The sequence below is a fragment of the Fukomys damarensis genome, unplaced genomic scaffold (assembly GCF_012274545.1).
Source record: "Fukomys damarensis isolate Sample0158 unplaced genomic scaffold, DMR_v1.0_HiC HiC_scaffold_37, whole genome shotgun sequence".
Taxonomy (NCBI): Eukaryota; Metazoa; Chordata; class Mammalia; order Rodentia; family Bathyergidae; genus Fukomys; species Fukomys damarensis.
Genome location: NW_022900949.1, coordinates 6,924,590 through 6,945,099, shown reverse-complemented (window position 1 = coordinate 6,945,099; position 20,510 = coordinate 6,924,590). Strand labels below are relative to the sequence as shown.

At 45.2% G+C, this 20,510-nt stretch overlaps 1 protein-coding gene across 2 annotated transcripts; it reads left to right on the top strand.

Annotated features, from left to right (window-relative positions):
- Positions 1 to 525: 525 nt before the first annotated feature.
- LOC104869500 (adhesion G protein-coupled receptor E4) lies at positions 526 to 20,277 on the top strand. Of its 2 annotated transcripts, none has more exons than XM_033759841.1 (8): positions 526 to 657; positions 2,621 to 2,745; positions 5,547 to 5,782; positions 7,701 to 7,767; positions 8,886 to 8,977; positions 10,088 to 10,268; positions 12,573 to 12,668; positions 19,653 to 20,277. In XM_033759841.1, the coding sequence occupies exons 1-8, from the start codon at positions 603 to 605 to the stop codon at positions 19,716 to 19,718; spliced, it is 918 nt and encodes a 305-aa protein (XP_033615732.1). In that variant the 5' UTR covers positions 526 to 602; the 3' UTR covers positions 19,719 to 20,277. The 2 variants fall into 2 exon arrangements, with proteins under 2 accessions (XP_033615732.1, XP_033615731.1); XM_033759840.1 differs by having other exon boundaries at positions 2,618 to 2,745.
- The last annotated feature ends 233 nt before the right edge of the window (positions 20,278 to 20,510 follow it).

The window sequence follows — 20,510 nt, the reverse complement described above, 5'->3', positions numbered from 1 at the left end:
ACCTCACTAGATCCGGGGGGAGAAGACACGCCAAGACACCGAACACTGCTACCGTGGGAAACCACTCCCACTGTAAAGGCTACAAAGGCAATGGAGGGCAAAGTTATATTTGAGCCACATGGGGGACACACTAGGGAGGAGACGGTCACCTGCTGCAGAGCAAGAGTCTGAAGCAGACAGGAAAGCTGCAAAGGCCCTCGGCTTCCCTCTTCTCCCATCCAGCGACCTCTCACTTGTCGGTTCCCTTATTGGTTTTGTCAATGACAAGGAACTTGAGAGACCCCGCTCGTAAGCATCAGTGCTCCGTGAAGTCAGATGGCCACAGAGGGGGACAGATGAAGAATAAACCCCGCAGCAGGTGTGGCGACGGTAGACTTCCTCACGGGCGCTCTCAAAATCCGGTTTCCAACCCACTGCATCCGGTTCACGAGTCAAGTTGAAATAATAAAACCGGAAGGAGATTCACCTTCATACTATTTATCTTTGCAGCCTGGGGTTGAGAGCGTACAACATTTCTGTGTCTACTGGGAAGGATCGGAGGAAGGGGGCAGCTGGTCAACCGAGGGCTGCCTCCGCGCGGGCAGGAATGATTCCTACACCACATGCAAGTGCTACCACCTGTCCAGCTTTGCCGTCCTCATGGCTCTGAGCCCCAAGGTACCAAGATCCGTGATTCCGTTGCATGAAAGCCCTGAGATTTTCATAGGGCATTGGGTCAGCTCAAGACCCACGAGCTCAAGCTAACATGAAAAGCCAAAGACACCGGGAAGTTGGTTTGGCAGCCTTTACAGGAGTAAGGTCCAAGGGGATTTGGAACGGAAAGCGTCCGTTACTTTGTTAGATGGGGCTACTACCAAACCTCCCTGGTCAGACCAGGAAGAAGGCAGCTAACTGTCTGTCACCCATGATAAAGCACAGCCCTGGTCTCAGTCACTGTCTTAAGTCACTACTGGCCGAGAGCCAATACCCGACATTCACAGCTCACAGGAGCAGAGGTTTGTTCTGGTTCACAACTTCAGAAATCTCAGCCCGCGGAGGCAGGCTCCAGTGCAGAAACAGCACAGTGGAAGGAAGGGCCTACTGTGCAGGAAAACTTCTCACTTCATGGCAGACAGGAAGTGGAGGGAGAAGGGGGAGCTGGGGCAAGAATAAAGCCTTCCGGGTTAGATTGGACCCCACTTCCTACTCAACCCATCAAAGGACAAACCCATTGGTGCATATAGCATCGCAGTGATCCAATCGCCTTCCAGAGCTCTCCTACATCTGAGTGCGTGAGAGTTCGGTGTACATTCTAGATCACCGCTGTAGTTCTCTGGCCTTTCTAGGTCCCAGCTAAATCTAGGATGACTCAGATTGAAAGAAATTTCTTTAACTCCTACTTTTTTTTATCTTCAATTTATTAAATATGTAACTATATGACAACCAACTTGTTCCATCCTTCATTGACATGGCCTCATTTTATTGGTCAAGAATATTTATTAAAGGCCAGGTGTGGTGGCGCACACCTGTCATCCCAGCACTCGGGAGGCTGAGGCAGGAGGATCGCTGTGAGTTCGAGACCAGCCTGCCTACATAGTGAGGTCCAGGTCAGTCTCAACTACAGAGTGAGACCCTGTCTCCAAAAAAAAAAAAAAAAGAATATTTATTAAGTGTCTATTATGGGCCAGACACTGTTCTAGACATTGAACTTGCAATAGAGAGCAAAACATTTTTTTAAAAATGTTTTTGTTGAGATTAATAAACAGCTGGGCTGTTAAATAAAATCATCATCTCCGTGACTATAGAACACCTAAACTTTAACCAAGTACAACTGACAAACTGAATTTTAAATGTTACTTCATTTCAATCAATTTTAACTCTTAAAACTGGAGGAGTATAAAGTATTTTTCTGTTAAAAACAACTTTTTTCTTTAATAGGATTACTGCATAGGAATTTAAATGTGTTGTACGTGTAACATCCACAAAGTTCAAAGGCCTGATATAAAAAAACTGTCAAAATTTTCACTAATAACTTTCCATCCACACTGATTATTCACAGAACTGTTAATATTTTGAAGCTATTGGGTTAGGTAGAATACATGATTGAATTAATTTTACTTGTTCTTTGTTTATTTTTTAAATTTACCTATTGGAGGCCAGGCCTGGTGGTACACACCTGTAATCCCAGCACTTGGGAGGCTGAGGCAAGAGGATCTCTGCAAGTTCGAGACCAGCCTGGGCTACACAGTGAGTTCCAGAGCAGTCTGAACTACATAGTGAGACCCTGTCTCAAAAAACCAAAAAAAATAAATAAATAAATTTACCTATTAGAAAAATCAATTAAACACGAGTCCCTCATATCCATTATGTCTATTGGACAGCCTCTACCTAGTAGAGTTGTTTTTGTCACACTCCTGTGCAGTAAATCTCTTTCCATTTTGCAGAGAGGCCCAAGGCAGAGAGGGTGAGTGACCAGTGTCAGGGGTAGAAGTAGTTAAGCGCAGTGACTCTGTCGGGAAAGCGACAGCAGCTGATGAAAACTGTACGATGCTCCTCCTTGGTGGCTTGCAGGAGGACCCTGTGCTCACGGTGATCACCTACGTGGGGCTGAGCCTCTCCCTACTGTGCCTCTTCCTAGCAGCCATGACCTTCCTGCTGTGCCGACCCATCCAGAACACGGGCACCACCCTCCACCTGCACCTCGCTCTCTGCCTCTTCCTGGCCCACTTCCTCTTCCTCACAGGCATCAGAAGAACTGAGCCCAAGGTGAGTGACTTAATCCAATTACCTTGTTGTCCTAGTCCAGCCTGGCCCTCTCGTTCGAAGAAAAGATGAGGAGAAGGTGTTAATAGAGCAGCAGGGGTGGTGTGAGAGAAAAAGAGAGTCCTGGATTCAACCTTCACCTGTATAACTCGAGTAAGACCACACGTTTTTAGTGTAATTTGAGTGACTGAGATTTAGACACGGAAAAAATAGCTGCTGTAACAAATAAACCCCACAGTGTCTTGGCGCAATATTAGTTACTTTCTTCCTTGTCTTTCGTTAGAGGGAGGACAAACAGTTTTGAAGGGCATCGACCAGCCGCATCAGGCTGAAGGAGGCCTTCGTTGGCTTCCGTACACAGCTTCCAAGGCCATCCTGTGGTCCTCCCACTTTACTTACGTTACTTTTGATTGAGATTTTATTACTGGATGTTTGGAATACAGAATAACTATGACATCCTGAGAGCGGTACCTTTGGTAACGCCCATGAACTAGGTCTGACGTGTTATTCTGATCCCGCAGTTTATACTCGGGTTCACTCTTCCTCTTGAACCTGGTATGGATCTTGTGCGATGCACCATGACTTATGTGCCCCCTGACCGCATCATGGGAAGAATCTCGCATCCTCAAAACGCATCCTCAAAATTCTCTGTGATTCACCCCCCCCGCCACTTCATCCTTCTCTTTTTCCAAACTCTCGGTAACCAATAAACTTCAAAAAAAAAACAAAAACCCACAATGCTTGTGTTCGTTTGGGGTATTTGATATATGTATATAACGTGCCTGATCATTTTTATTGCTTTATTTCCCTTCTCTTACTGCCCCAGTCCCCCTGATCTCTTTCTGTGAAGTCTGTCTTCTTCTCTTCTCTATGCCTTCTTTATTGTAATCATTTATTTACTTACACTTTAGGGATCTCATGTAAGATAAATCACGCCATACTTAACTTTCATCCAACATTATGACCAGAAGTTCCATCAATACTCCTGCAAAGGATATGATTCCATTCCTTGCTACTTTGTAAATATTGCATTGTATACGCATACCATGGTTTTTTCTAGCCATTTCTCTGTTGGTGAGGATTCAGGCTGTATCCAGAGCTCAGCCGCTGCGAATTTTGCTGGTATAAACATGTCTGCCTATGTCATTCTGTTATGACATCCTTAACTCTTTCAGGAATCTAGCCAGGAGAGTCCAAGCTGTGTTCAGTGGAATTTGTTTTAATTCTTTGAGCTCTCACCACGTTGGTTCCATAATGGTTGTCGTGGTTTACATTTGCAACAAGAATGCAAAAGGGTTCTTTGCTCCTTGCATCCTCACTGGTATTTGTTGCTCGTTGTATTCTTCATGATAGCCATTTGAATAGGTTGTATTTACTGTTGTCCTGATGTTGTGCTGTCCCTGCATTTCTGGGATGAAGCTGACTTGGCTTGGGTTTATTATCTTCTTAGTAATTTGATGAACTATATCACAGGTATCATATTGAGGACTTTTGCATCTGTCTTCAACGAGTATATTGGGATTTGCTTTCTGTTGCATCAAGGTTCCTATCTGGTTTTGATCCCAGGGAAATTCTGGCTTTATGGAATGAGTTTGGAAGAATTCTTTCTGTTTCAATTGCATAGAAAAGTTTAAGGAGTGCAGGTTTTAGCTCCTTTCTAGTATTTTAGTAAAATACTACAGCAAATCCATTGGATTCTGAGTTTCTCCCCTTCACTGAGTTTCAATTATGGCATTAACTTTATTGCTTGTTTCTTCTGTGTTCTGAGGTTTCCCATCTTTTTTGTTCAATTTTGGTAAGTCACATGTTTGTAGGAATTCATACATTTCTTGCAGATCTTCCAATTTGTTGGAATGTGTGTTTTCAAAAGAGTGTCTTGCAATCCTCTTGGTTTAACTGACATCTGTTGTAATTTTAGTCAAGGCCAGGCTCGGGACATTTCATTTGAGAACCAGACTCCATTTGCAGTTGTAATAAAGATCATGTGCCTTGTGCTGTGGCAGATGATCTGCCTGCATTTTGTCCTGAGACTTTGCAGAGGCTCGGCATAACAGTGGTAGAGCACACTTCTAGGTGGGCCGTGGTGGCATGACTTTGGGTGCTGTGTATGTCCCTGTCCTGTTTCCTGGCTGGCACTACTCCCCCACACGGCTTCCAAGAATTAAGCATCTTTGTTTCTGCCATGATGTTTCTGCCTTGGAGTCAGCTTACAATGGGGTGAATCTGCCAAAACTTAGTTTCGCCTGCCTCGAAAGCGCAAGGATCAGAGTTCAATCCCCGGTACAAAAAAAAAAAGTGTGGTACTTAAGGTGCTTGCAGATCAAAATTAAACACACATTCAATTTTCTGGTACTTATGTTTATGAATAGACTACTTTCTCATGTCGTATGTTTACATCTGTGGAAAGAGACGCATTAGTCTTTAAACTAGCTCACTCATTAGTACTGAGATAGCTTTGGTGAAGGGCGGCTGTTGCTTTCCATGGATTCGTTCGCCCTAACAACAGATTGCGTGATATTTTGAGTGTGCTATGTTTATTCAGGGTTAATCTAAAGTCCTCAGACTCCAAGTGCAATGGCAAGAGTCACGCGCTGTGCATCTGGTGTCTGCCCCAATGACATTTATTCCTTTACATTTCTGCCTTGGTCAGTTCATGGGACAAGCGAGTTTTGGTAGCCAGCAGAAGTTCCCAGAGCTCCATCTTGATCTTAGGCAAATGATACTGGTACCCAACATCCGGGGAATGGTAAGTACTGAGGCTTAGCCGACATCTACCCCACTCCCGCGCTCCTCTCTGCTTCCAGGCGCTGTGCGCCATCATTGCAGGGATGCTGCACTACCTGTACCTGGCCGCCTTCACCTGGATGCTCCTGGAGGGGCTGCACCTCTTCCTCACCGTCAGGAACCTCCAGGTGGCCAACTACACCAGTGCGAGCAGATTCAAGAAGAGGTTCATGTACCCTCTGGGCTACGGCACCCCAGCTGTGATCGTCAGCGTGTGTGCAGTTGTCGGACACAAAAATTACGGAACGAGTACTCAGTAAGCACAAGATGTGTACGTGGTGCAAATGCTGTATGTAGCCCATGCGTGCTTCGAAATCAAAAACATTGATCTTAAAATACATCGTTCTAACTGTGAATTATCCTGCAAACTAGTCCTTCCTTAAGCCGGAATACTATTTCTGGAGGCCACTAGAATGACGGTTTTAGGGAATTAATTTTTATGAAAATCAGAGCTCTTTTCCCTAGTCAAACATACATATGCCCAACACTTCGAATAAAACTTGAGGAAATTTGGGGGCAGGTGAGGTAAGTCCGTGGCCCCACACCAAGAAGTTGTGGGATTCGTGCTCCACAGGGTTCTGAAGGAGTGGGGGGAATGTGTGGGTGCTTTCGTCGCCAAGGCAGAGAGAGTGACAGTGAAAACAGCTGCCAACAGCCCGCCATGCGCCAAGTGGCTCCCGCCACCTCGCCAGGCCCGGTCAAGTCAGCGGGTTGGTACGTTGTTGCCCGGGGCATGTGGGGCTTAGTGCCCTTCACACACTTTTCCAGATCGGAGCTAAGAAGAGAGTTAGGGAAAATCCCCAGGGCAGGATCCCTTTACTGCACAGTATTCAGCAGTACTCGGTATACTGTTCACAGTATACTCAGGTGGGAAGTGGGTCAAGCCGAGACTCTTACCGGCTAGGTTTAACTGCCTCGCTGAGGAAGTCCGAAAGGCTCTGGCCTCGGCAGTGACTTAAGGAAGTTCACAGTTTGGTAGCCGTGGTTGGGTTAGGAAGTTGGCTGTGCGTGTGCTAAAGCATCACCTACAATCTCGCCCCTGTTAAAGCCAGAAAGCCAGTCTCTGGCTTGAACGCCGACCCGCAAGAACGATTCTGGAGATGGAGTGATAGGAAAAATGAGGCACTGGCGAACTTCATACAGGGTCAGGGTGTAACTCTCCTGGGGCCGTGCGGGCCGTGCGGCCTCTGCGGCACTGCTCGGCGTCACCCTCACAGTGGGAAAGCAGCCACTGACGGTGCACAAACGGATGTGTAAAGTTGTGTATCCTTATAACTTGATTTCTGCAAACAAGTGGCAAATGGTACCTGGATCGTGGCCCGCAGTTGGCAGGCCTTGAAATAGAGCTTACGTACGGAATCTTTTCAGCCCTCTGACTGTTGCCCGTGGCTTGCCTTTTTTTCCTTCAGATTCATATGGCCAGGTTTGTTGCCTTTTAGAATAAGTTATACGGCCTTTGACAGAGTTAGCTGACAAAATACCAAGTGTTTGAGAGCCAGTGTTCTGTGTCCGTCATTAATATCCTTGAATAGCATTATATGCTTGTTGAATCATTGTTTTTACACTCCCGTTATAGCAATCATCCTCACCAGGACTACATTGATTGGGGCTTAATTCTTTGACAAGAACTGTCCCTGAAAGCTTTATATATATGATTTGATTTAATCTTTGCTAAAAGTTCTGTATGAGAGAACCTTACTCAGTGAGGAACTCGGTGGAGATAGTCTATATTCATGGATAAGGAGAGTCGATAGCGGTAAGGTGTCAGTTCCTTCCAACTTGATCTCTATGTGTGATACATCCCCAGTCCAAATCCCAGATAAGTATTTTGTGGGTATCGATGAAATGTGTCTGTGGAGGAAACAGAAGAATCTGAAGAGACTATACATATTGAGGAAGAAAAAACTGAAGACTGACATTATGGAACCTACTTCAAGATTCAGTGTTATCATCACAGTAGCCGCTTAACCTTTCCAATACTGAGGCTCCCCTCACATTTGGGGAAACTGAAGCAAAGAACTCCCTGCTTGTGTCAGAAGAGGAATCTGTCTAAAGTCCAAATCCTAAACAGAATGGCTCTTGGCACTGTTCAGATCTTGCCCCAGAAGCTTTTATTCATGCTCTGTCCTTTCTCTGGAGGAAGAGACAGCTAATGCTTATCTTCCTCTCCCCAGCTGCTGGCTCACAACTGATAAAGGATTCATCTGGAGCTTCATGGGGCCAGTGGCAGTCATCATCACGGTAGGTGATGGCTCCGTACGTGTGTGCCCGCCTCTGTTGACCCAGCACAGAGAGTGCACCTCTTCCGTTAGGAAGATAAGGAAGTGGAGCTCCGTGCCACCAATCCATTGTCCTGAAAATATTGTCCTCATTTCCATTCCCATGGCTTTCCCCGGTAACTGTTGTGCTAGAATATAAACCTCTGCTGAGAATTCTTTAAAAAACCCTACATTCATTCATTAAACATGGAATGAATGTTTACTCTGCACAGGGTGATGTGTTTTCCTATTTTCTGGGAACTTCCTGATTATATCTCGTCTAGTGTTGTTAAAAGCAGCTTTCTACTTTCTTTCTTTTTGGTACTGGGGATCAAACTCAGGTCCTTGTGCTTGTGAGGCAGGCGGCAGAACCACTGAGCTAAATCCCGGGCCATAGCTTTCTACTTTCAAAGTGTGCTAGTTGAATAATTTTTTAAATTTTACTATTGCTTGTTTGCAGTACACAATGATTAAGTTCCTCATGAGCAGGTGGTCCATGTACATAACACATCTTAATTCCTTTTTTTAAAATGCCCTATCCCTCTCCTCTTTTCTCCATCTCCTGGTCTCCTTACCTCTGGCAAAAGACGTATCTGCCTGTTTTCTACTGTCTTTTATTTTGCAATATACTTCATTTATATTTTTGGGTTTCCCATATAAGAAAAATTGTGATATTGAAGCTTCCATGTCTGATTTATTTCACTTAAAACTGTGATCTCTAGGCTGGGTGTGGTGGCTCATGCCTGTAATCCCAGCACTCGGGAGGCTGAGGCAAGAGGATCGCTATGAGTTTGAGACCAGCCTGGACTACATAGAGTTCCAGGTCAGTCTCAACTACATAGTGAGACCCTGTCTCAAAAAACCAAAAAAACAAACAAACAAACAAAACCTGTGATCTCAAGGTGGAAGCCACCTAATCAAGCACACAGTATTGAGGGGTGCTGTACATAGTACCCAATAGACTGAGCATGTCCCTAGAATCCCTATGAAGCCTGTATGTTTTGGGACAAGATCCTGAGATCCAAGGGAAGTTAGGTTGTTTGAAAGGATCTCAAAGGTTTTTTTTTTTTTCTCAGTCATTTTTTCACGCTGTTTCCACAGATAAACCTTGGGTTCTACTTCCGAATTCTATGGATTTTGAGAAGCAAACTTTCTTCTCTCAATAAAGAAGTCTCTACCATTCAGGATACCAGGTAAGAAGGTCCCAGAATCAGTGATACTCAAGGATTTGTCCTATGGGTCCCATTCTTCTTGGAAAAGAAAACCCTGGGACACAAACATGGTATGGGACTGTGGTGTAGCTCAGTGGCAGCGGCTTGCCCAGCATGTGTGAGACCCTGGGCTCAGTCCTCAGCACCACCGGGGGAAGAAAAGCTGTAAATTATCTGAATGCTAAAGAGCATTTGAGGGACAACTTATAGAAGAAATACAACTATGAATTTCGGGTAACTTGATTGCTCCTTCTTTCGAAAAAATATATTGAAAAAAATTATTGAACATCTCCTTTGTCCACCATCCTCTTCACGTGAAATTCACGTCAGAAGTATTGACCTCATCCATGAGAATTACACCCTCCTGGGCTCCATTCTTCCTGACGTTAGAAACTCAACCCTCGCTGGTGTCGGTTTTAAATGTAAAACAATAGTGACGACTTCCAATACTAAATTCAAAATTGATAGATGCTAAACCCTGACAAATACGTGTATGGAATATTTACAGTTCCACCCTATGTAGTGTAAGGTGCTATATCTATTGAAAATATGAACCAAGTTAACACTTGGCTCGTCTTAGACAAGAGTGGGTAAGTATCTTGCATTGGTTAGTTTTACAGATATAAATTAAAAGAATATCTGTCCATCTCCCGACCCTGACTTTGGGTCAGACTCTTAGCTGTCAGACCCACATAATATCACTTATCCTCAATTTCCTCCCTCTGGGAGACTCACGGTTGCTCCTACACACGAGCGTGTAAGAGAAGGCTCCTGAGCACACACTCACATGCACATCTCTCCCAGACAGTTATCATCCACAGCTCCACTCCATCACACCAAACACAATTTTTGCTCGAAGAAGCCTCATGCTGTCAGTTGTCCCCCAAAGCCATGAACTCATTATCACCATGGAAAACATGGGCTCTGCTCCGTCTTCAGCTGTGTGACCTTGTATACGTCACCCTCTGCATAGGGCTACTGTGGTGGTTAAATAAGGTCATGCATGCAGAGCGTTTAGTTAGCACTAGTCTTAACTAAATACCTCCAGAAAACCTGATAAACCACAGTTAATTCCGCTCTCTCTTCCCCCAGACTCATGACGTTCAAAGCCATCGCTCAGCTCTTTGTTCTGGGCTGTTCCTGGGGCCTTGCCTTTTTCATGGTTGAAGGAGTAGGGAAGACAGTGGGATCAGCCATCGCCTACGCCTTCACCACCATCAATGTCCTGCAGGGGGTTCTGCTCTTCGTGGTGTACTGTCTTCTCAATCGCCAGGTAAGACCAATTACTGCCTCTCTCACCAGCCTACCGCAAAGTCTTACTGAACGGTGCCTCACCTTCTCGCCTCCCCTTGGCCTTTTGAACTTGTAATTGTGGCTGTCTTCCGTTTGCAAAGAACGTTCAGGTATTTCTAGGCCATGCTACGTCATCTGCTCAGAGTTCCAGCAAGTCGTTTCAGACTACCCAAGATAGGCATGGTGGCGCGTATCTGTAATCCCAGGACTTCGGGAGGCTGAAGCAGGAGGACAGCAAATTTGAGCCCAGCCTGGACAATGTAGCTACTTCATGAGACCCTGCTTCACAAAGGAGGACAGGGTATGGCTCAGTGCGATGCTTCCTGGGTTAAATATCCAGAACCTTTTTAAAAAGAGCATGCATCCAGTGTAAGGTAGAATACGCACATTAACAAATACTCCTTTCCTCCTGGTCCTCTACTCTCAGTGGCTTAAAATAAAGGGTTTTTTTTTATAGCTCATACTATCTAACTGTGCCTTAATCCACACTGTCTTCACCCAGGGATTCAGGGTACAGGTGTGGCTTCCCGTCTCAAAAATCCACTTGAGGGCCAGGGATTTGGCTCAGTGGTTCCACTGCCTGCCTCAGAAGCGCAAGGTCCAGAGTTCACTCCCTGGTACCTTAAAAAAAAATCCACTTGACCCAGCTATTCCCCATTTAGGAATCTTCTCAAAAGAATTAAAGACATCATATTATAGTAATGCATCCATACCCATATTTATAACCGCACAATTCATAGGAGCTAAACCTTGGAAATGGCCTTCGTGTCCACCAACACATGGATGGAAAAAGAAAGTGTGGTATTTACACACCACGGAGTACCACCCTACAATGAAGGGTAAACTTAAGTCATTTGTAGGAAAATTGATGCCCCTTGAGATCATAAGGTTCAGTGAAATAAATCAGAAACACAAGCTTAAATATCATCTGAGTCTCTTATATAAGAAACAAAGAGAGCTAAATAAAATGTCGATGATGGGAGGCAGGGAGATAGAGCTTTTTCGGAAGGGAAGACGACCAAGACATGGAAGAAGGGCCTGAAAAGAGGACTGAAATGTGTTATATACCTGGACCGACTCCCCTGAGGAATGTAGCTATTATGTACTGAAAATCTGTAGATGAAAAACTAAAATTGGAAAAAAATAGATAAGATGTTGGTGATCTCATGGCTGAAGAGAGGAGATCATGACAAAACACAGTGTGGGACGCAGCTCAGCTTTCTTTGCCATAACTCACATCGGTTTGACTCCTATTTCTTTTGCTAAAGCAAATCACGCGCCCGTGCTTGAGTGCACCGGGGACAGATGGAGTAATCCTCCTGCAGCGCGACGCGCTGTACGGACTGCTGAAATATTTGGTGCAGTCTACCAAACCTCAGGGAGCCCTCGTCACCAACCGCAGGGCTGACGCTAAGTAGGTTGCTTACCAGGCAGGTGACCTCGGGCATTGCGCCTCCTCTGAGCCCGTCTTCTCCTGTGCAGAGATGGCAGTGCCTTCCTCCAAGGGTCGAGGATCAAATGGAACGGTGCCACATAAATCCCACCACGTCCTGGCTCTCTGTACAAAGTCGGAACCGATTCTCTGACATTTCTCTTTGCCGGTAACTGGAGTTAGCGGTTAAGATGCTTAACACCATTTGCTTCTTTTCCATCTTTTAGTGCCTTCTTTATGCTTGGTTTCCCCCCAGAAGAGCGATATACGACCTAAATGTCTTGGTGAAGTAGTCTCGCTCATTACACCTTTAAATGTCATTCTTAACATGGCAGAAGGTAAAAGCAAGTCAACTCGTGGAACACCAGGGGCCCTTCCGTAAGAAAGGAGGGGTTCCGAGCATCTCCCTGTGACACCGGACAAATGCATTTATTTCCAGGGCCTCGATTTCTACATCTTTGTTGGAGGTAAAAAGAGTACTTTTGTTGTTGAGTTGATGTAAGGCTTAAAGGCCAAACTTCATATCGAATGCGTCATACAAAGGGGCCTCCATAAACACCATCATCATCTTCAAAACCGACGCCGTCATAACATTCACCGTCGTCACCACCATCGTCACCATATGCCAAGTCCTTGCGGTGCTTGGCCCGGGTACCTTTTCATTTCCAATGGAGGGAGTTGGTTTCAATAAAAGGGACCAACATGAGTATGGTCACTGGTAAACTAAAAGTCCAAGGGAGAGTGGTAGAGGGTAGGGCTTACATCTCTATCTTTAATCTTCCACTCCAGGGTCCTTGCCCTCAAACCAAACTCTGGAGACAACATGGGTTTCTACGTTTCTCACACTTTCAGGTGCGAATGGAATACAAGAAGTGGTTCGGTAGGATGCGGAAAGGCGGCGGCACTTACAGTCCCGAGATGTCTCACTCTACTACCCACACCAAAATGGTAAGAGGAGCCCCTCTAGAAAGCCTTTTCTAAGCCGAAAGTCTCGTGCTACGGGCAGCTTCCTGGTTCCCTGGTCTGAACGAAAAGGGAAAGGTTTGGGTACTGGACAGTATTTGCTTTAGGAGGCCAAATGAAAAGAGCTTTCTCTCCCCCCTCTCCCTCTCTCCCTCCCTTCCTTCCTTATTTCCTTTTCCTTCCATTTTTCTTTCTCATTCTGTTTCTTTCGTCCCCTCTATTTTTCTTTTCTTCCTCGTTCCTCCGTCTTCCTCCCTCTCGTCCTTTCTCTCTTCCATAAACATGCAAGGAATATTGAACAAAAACGTTTATTTCTCAACATTCACTTAAAAAATACTCTTGGTCCACTACCTGCCTGCACTGGTTGGGTGCTGGAGCGACCGTGGTGGATGCGCCGTCAAGGCCCTGAACTTCACAGAGCTGACCCTCGTTTAAGGGGGTGTTGGGGGATCAACTTCAACAGCAGCCGGGGATGTAGCTCAGTGGTTCCTCCGCCTGCCTTGGAGTTCGATCCCCGGTACCAAAAAGAACAAAATAAACTTCGATAGAGGATTCGACAGCACGTTACAGAGCAACACATGCCGCATAAGATAAAAGCAGAACAATGTAGAGGGGTCAGGAGAGCAGGGCATAGACGTTGAGTTTTAAATAAAGCACCACCCTGAAACTCCACGAGGGGCTGCCGGTTGTTTGAAGATCTGAAGACTGGCAGTGACCAAACCGACCCCTGGTGATGAAGTTACCCAGACTCAGAAGGCCACGGGTGGACTCTACGCACTGCAGTGAGAAGCCATCTACCCCCGTGTGCTATGACTCTTGCCGCTGGCCTGGTCCTTTGTGAGCCGGAACGCTGTGCCCGAGGGGCTGCGACAAGCAGTAAGACCTTCACTGTGGACACGAGGCCTCCAGGCCAGGGTTTCTGCCGGACCCCGTCCCCGAGCTGTCCCCTTGGAGTCTTCCTGGGGTTGAACACTACAGTCAGAAGTTAAGACAGAGGTTGGAGCCTATGTGATTTGCTCAGAAATGGAAGAAAAAGGGAGTCAAGGTAGGGAAGATAACTCGTGAAGGGTCTGGTTAGACACTGTCCCCAGCCGCCTCTCACAGAAAGCTCCGAAGTGTGAACAGCGCCATCAAGTTGTACCGACACCAAGCAGGTGGGCGGTGTGGTCTTCTGTGCCCCAGGTCATTCTGGAGTTGGCCCTTGGGTCTCTCCTGAAGAGTAGAGCTTAACCTTCAGGAGAGGCGGCTCCTCTGACACAGAGCGGCCTTCTGGAGAGGAAGAAAGATGTAAACCATGAACAGCTATTGCAGCAGCTGTGTGTGGGTCACTTGCCTGGAAACGAGTATGCATGTGGGGCACCCTTGTTTACTGCAAAGACCGGAGAGAGCAGGCTCTGCAACTCCATGTGAGATGTCCCTGGACGGCTGCACACAGTGCGCACAGATCAAATCCACACTTCCTTTGTCCCTCGTAGGTGACCCTTTCTCAACCACTGGTAAACATGGTTCTACATCCAGATTGAATGTGGGGGATCATACGTGCGAGAGAACATATGATGCATGTCTTCTGTGTCGGGCTTATTTCACTGAACAGTGTCCTCCAGTTTCATCCATTTTGCAACAGATGATGGGAAATTTTAATTCTTCTTTAGGGCCGAATAGTACTCCATTTGGTAAACGTACCTTTGTTATCTATTCTTCTGTTCCGGGGCATGTAGGCTGACTTTGTATCTTAGCCATAGTGAATAGTGCTCACCTGCCTCGCAAGCGCAAGGCCCCAAGTTCGATCCCTGGTACCAAAAAAAAAAAAATAATGCTGCAATAAATATGGGCATGCAGATAATTAACAATTTTTCACAATAGTGCTCGGGGGTACATATGGTACTAGAAGATTCAGATGTTAGGGTGTCTTCCTGTGGCTCTTTAGGAAGGCAGACATTTTGGCTCATTCCTGAGGTGTCATTTTGTCCTTATCTCATTGTCTCACTCTCACGCGTGTAGGAGGAGTCAAGGAAATCATCAGAATTTGCTCATTGAAGAGACCTTACGCCCTCGCACTTCTGATCTGTCTCTGCTTCTTAGCCAAGGACTGAAAACTGACTTGGGCATCAGTGGTGCCTCCCTGCGGTCACACGTGCATTGTACTATCACCACCTCCATCTTTCCTGTGGAGCACAAAGGCTCGTCCACTTCGACTATAATAATTTTGTTATAATTATTAACACACATTCACTGTAAAGGAAAAAAATGAATGGATTTTCTCATGTTTGTTCCTTTCCCTTATTCCCTCTCCCCTCCCCTTCCCACGTCCCCTACACCTTTAGCCCTTTTCTTCCTATTTCACATTATACCATTTTCATCTTATTTACACTTTTAGTTTTTCACACCAGAGAAACAATTCAGTATTTACACCTGTGTGTCTTATTTATTTCACTTAACAGTATGGCCTCAATATGCATCCATTTTCTTATGAATGACTCTACTTTCTTATTCTTTATGCCTGAGTAATATTCCCTTTTATAGAAAAACCACATCTTCTTTAACCAGTCTCCAACTGATGGGCAAATGGGCTGTTTCCAAGTTTTAGCCATTACAGACTGTGCTGCTATAAACATAGGTGCACATATATCACTGTGGTATGATTCTTTTAATTCTTTTGGAAAGATACCCAGCAGGGGGATGGCTGGGTCAGATGGAACCTCCAGTCCCAGCTCTTTGAGGTACCTCCATATTGATTTCCATAGCGGTTGCACCAGTCTGCGCTCCCACCAACAATGGAGAAGGGTTCCTTTCTCCCCACAGCCCCGCCAACATTTGCCCGTTATTGGTTGATTTGTGAAATAGTACCAACAAACTCAATGAGAAAAAAAATTACTGCGTTTTACTGTGACATATCCACACTTGCACGAGTCGTGCTTTGATCATTTCAAGCCTCCCTTCTCACTTCTTTTGTGTTCCTTTCCCCGAGGACATCTTCCCGGCTCCTAACTGTCCCTCTTCTGTTTTCAGATCGTACTTATTTTCCCGTCTCCACATATGAGCAAAGATATGTGATGCTTGCCGCTGTATATCTGGCTTATTTTGCTTAACACAATATTCTTCAATTCCCTCAAACTTTCTGCAAATGACATGACCTGTTCCTGATGGCTGAATATATATATATATTTATATATATTATATGAATAAATAAATATATATATATGAATGATATCTGCTTTGTCCATTTCTCTGCTGATGAATTCATATATTATTGTGAATAGTGCTGCAATAAATGTGGATGGAGAGGTATTTAACTGTATGCTGGATTCATTTCAATTGCATAAATACCAGCACTGGTATACTTGCCTCTTACACTACTTGTATGTTCAACTTTTCTTGGTAGTCTTCATAGTGTTTCCAGAGGGACATACTGATTTACATTTTGTATGTTTTTATTTTTATCAGTACACAATGATTATATTCCTTGTGGGAAGTTGGGTATATGCCCGTGACACATCTTGATTATGTTTTTTCATCCCCTTCCCCTTCCTCGCTACCTGTTTTCTCCATCTCTTGGTCCTACACCCTTTGGCAAAAGATTTCTCTCACTGTTTCCTATGATCTTTTATTTATTTTTTTTTGGTTTTTTGAGACAGGGTCTCACTTTGTAGTTTAGACTCCTCTGGAACTCACTGTGTATCCCAGGCTGGTCTCAAACTCGCAGGATCCTCCTGCCTCAGCCTCCTGAGTGCTGGGATGACAGGTGTGCACCACCACGCCCAGCTCCAAGAGATTTTTTTTTTATTGGTACCGGGGATAGAGTTTGGGTCTTTGTGCTTGCCAGGCAGGCAGAGGAACCACTGTGCTAAATCCCCGGTGACTTTACTCTATAATTTACTGAGTTTCTGCCTTTCTCATATATGAAAACCTATGTGACATAAGCTTATTTATTAAATACATATAAATGTATATAGACATTATACATTCTAGGTATTGCTCCCATGTCCAAAGAGTTGGCAACAAAACATGTTTCCCATTTTGCAGGCCACATCCTCACTCTGATTCCTCTGCTATACAGAATCTCTTTAATTTGATATAATCCTATTCACTGATCTTTGGTCTGCCCCAGGTGAGCAAGACGATACACACCATAAAGAAGGATAAACTTGAGTCATTAGCAGGAAGATGAGATCATACTGTTAAAAGAAATAAATCAGACAAACAAGCTTAAATATTGCATGGTTTGTCATACATGAGAAACCCAAAATATAAATTAAAAAGCGAAGTAAAAGATAGATAGTAAGAAGGTAGTGTACGATGAAGGTTTGTAGGGCCCAGGATTTAGCTCAGTGGTGCCGCCGCCTGCCTCGCAAGCACAAGGTCCCAAGTTCGATCCCTGGTACCAAAAAAAAAGATGAAGGTTTGTAGATGCCTTCCCACATTCTGATGTTGCATTCTCATAAGAATTATTTTTACTTAAAAATTAAATTATAGCTATTAATATATATTAAGTATACAAACTAATGAGATTTATTACAATTTTTTTTTCTTTTTGGTACTGGGGATTGAACTCGGGACCTTGCACTTACAGAGCAGGAAGAAGCAGCACTGAGTTAAGTCCCTGGCCCGTATAATATTTCAATACAAACGCATATGATAAAACTGATCATGTTCACATTAAAGGGCTCTTTCCATTTCCTCAGAGTAGCTGGAAGTTGGCACCATGCTATGATCCAGACACCCCTTGAACGCCATTACCATTTCCAAATTCAGTTTCAAAGGCACTAAAATATGGTTCACCCTTCACAATGCAGTTTAAATTACTGTAATGAAGCCAGGCCTGGTGGCACACATCTGTAATCCCAGCACTCAGGAGGCTGAGGCAGGAGGATTGCCATCAGTTTGAGGCCAAGCTAGGCTACATAGTTCAAGGCCAGCCTGGATACACAACGAGACCCTGTCTCCAAATAAAGAAATTACTCTAGTGAAAAGAAAATTAATGGAATTTGCACTATGCAAACACTCCAGCAAATAAGCTCCTTATGCAGACACAAGATTCTTTGAAAATCTGGAGCCCAAGGTAAGATGCAACATACCTCTTTTGTTAGCTGTGAGAAGGCACTAGAGTGGGTGAGAAACAAAGACTTTTCATCTTTAGGGTAAGCGGGTACTTGTTTAGTGATGGGGGGGTACCAGGGATCAAACTCAAGACTTTGTGCTTGCAAGGCAGGCACAGTGCCACTGAACTAAACCCCTGGCCCTTTACTGATTTTTTTTTTTTTAATTTGTGTCCTTGGGTCTAGAAAAATGTTTTGGCTTTGGCAATGTTTTCAAAGGGACCTTGTGACTTCTTCAAAGTTGCCATACAGCACGTGTGACGTTCACTGTTTCACTTCTGCTTTGTCAAGCAGAGTGTATGATGTTATGGGGCAGTGTGGAGCCTACTGGGATGTCTTAGCATTGTCGAGGGATCTGGTGAACGGTACCCGAAGTCATGTAACGTGAGTTAAAAGAATAAAATTTTAGGAATAAGAGGCTAGAGCAAGCATAGCCTAGAACAAATTTGTTATTTAAAACGAAGGTCAAGATGAAAAAGATAGATGGGAGCCGGGCGTGGTGGCGCATGCCTGTAATCCCAACATTCAGGAGGCTGAGGCAGGAGGATCGCTGTGAGTTCGAGACCAGCCTGGGCTACATAAGTGAGTTCCAGGTCAGTCTCAACTACATAGTGAGGCCCTGTCTCAAAAAACAAAACAACAACAAAAAAAAGATAGACGGTGCACAGCTGTAATCCCCACACTCGGGAGGCTGAGGCAGGAGGATCACCATAAGTTTGAGGCTAGCCTGGGCTACATAGTGAACTCAAGGCCAGCCTGAATTACAGAGCAAGACTCTGTCTCAAACAACAAAATACATACGTACATACATAGAATTAAAAAGATAAAGGAGTTTGCTGAGTTCATGTGATGAAGTAGAGACTCTTCTGAACCTCACCTCACCTTGGAATTAAATGCCAAGATGCAGCATTACCACCACAATGAAATACCAGTGGAAGAGCTATACATTGTATTCACAGCCAAAGCAGACGTTTGCACACTTATCCCGGCCCCGCTAGCTTGTTCCAACACACTGAAGAAGCACTCGTGAAATCGCAAAGAAAGGAACTCTAGTGATAAGATATCAGGTGCTGCTTGTAGTACGATGTTGCTGAACTTGATTCAATTCTTACGACCTCTGCATCTCTCTCTGTGTTGTGTAAAGCGTAATGGTTCTGGGGTCTCTCTAAATCATTGTTGAAGGCCTAGGCTGCTCCAAAATATATATTACCTCTTTTATATAAGCACATTAGTTTCAAATGGGGCCCAAGACATAACTGGCCTCTGGGCCGGGGATGTAGCTCAGTGGCACTGGGCCTGCTTTACCAGCGCAAGGTCCTGAGTTCGATCTGCAGTGCTGCAAAAACAAAGAAAAAAGAAAAAGAAACAAATAACGGTCCTCATCTGAGTAAGTTTCCTTCTGTCAAGTTTCCATAGCATACTTTAGAGTAGACTCTTTTTGCAGGCAAGAGGAATATAAATCAAAAAGGCACCAAATATCCAAGGAAGGGGCAGCATGCAGGACGTAACTAAGTATAATGCTTCAAACAGAACCTACAGAATCTGTTTTTCAAATAGGCACTATTTTCTTTTTGTTTTGTGTTTTAGTTTTTTTAAAACAGGGTCTCACTATGTAGTTGAGACTGACCTGGAACTCACTATGTAGCCCAGGCTGGTCTCGAACTCACAGCGATCCTCCTGCCTCAGCCTCCAGAGTGCTGGGATTACAGGTGTGCACCACCACGCCCGGCTTAGGCACTGTTTTCTTAAGTAGCGATTGTAAACTGGTGGATGGCTCGTGGGCTTTGTATTTAAGGGGAAAGAGCAGGGAAATGTCTCCTTCCATTCCTATCACCGGCCTCACTTGTCCATGTTACCTGTCTTGCTCTCACAGAGTGCAGCAGCAAAACCTCTTGAAAACGTTGCACGTGTGCCTTGGACTCAAGAAGACTCTCTCTGATCCTGCGCTTTGCATTTTCCTAGCGCCGTTACCCTGAAGCAAGCGACGTGACCTCTCGGGACCTTGACGCCTTCACCTGAGGAGGAGGAAACCGCATCATCGATGGCGGTGCCCTCACTTTACATGGGGTAATCAAGCGGCACTTCTTAGGGCACACGTCGTAGAGCGGCGCTCAAAAAAGAGTTCAGTGAAGTCTGATTCAGGTTTCAAGAGAAACATCCGTGGTGAACTTCGGTTTTCAGCGCGGGCTTCTGACGGCTCTGCTCTGCGGGATCCTCACCGTCACTGTCACCGTCACCCGTGTCACGTTCAGCAGCTTGACAGCCACCATCGCCGCATCCACCTGGACAATACCCACTACCGGCGTCGCTGTCACCGCTGTCACCACACCCACCGACACCGCCCCTGAAAACGGGGCCACGTCGTTCCTTCCCCATGAACGTGACCCCACTGGAACAGCACAGTGCTCGGAGGACAGCTCTGTCTTATCTCCATGCTGCTTTCAAGAAAACAAAGTCCAGGGTGCAGCCACTGTGGAGATCAGGCTGGAGATACCTCAAAGAACTAGGGTTGGGGGTCCCCTTTGGCCCAGCGATTCCCCTGCTGGGCATCTTCCCCAAAGAATGAAAAGAATCGCACCACAGCGATATAGCCGCACCCGTGTTCATAGCAGCACAGTTCGTGATAGTTAAAGCTTGCACTGCCCATCAATGGGAGACTAGCACTACTCAGCCATAAAGAATGGGAAACTAGAGACATGCATAGCTAAAAGGACACACATTGAGGCCATAC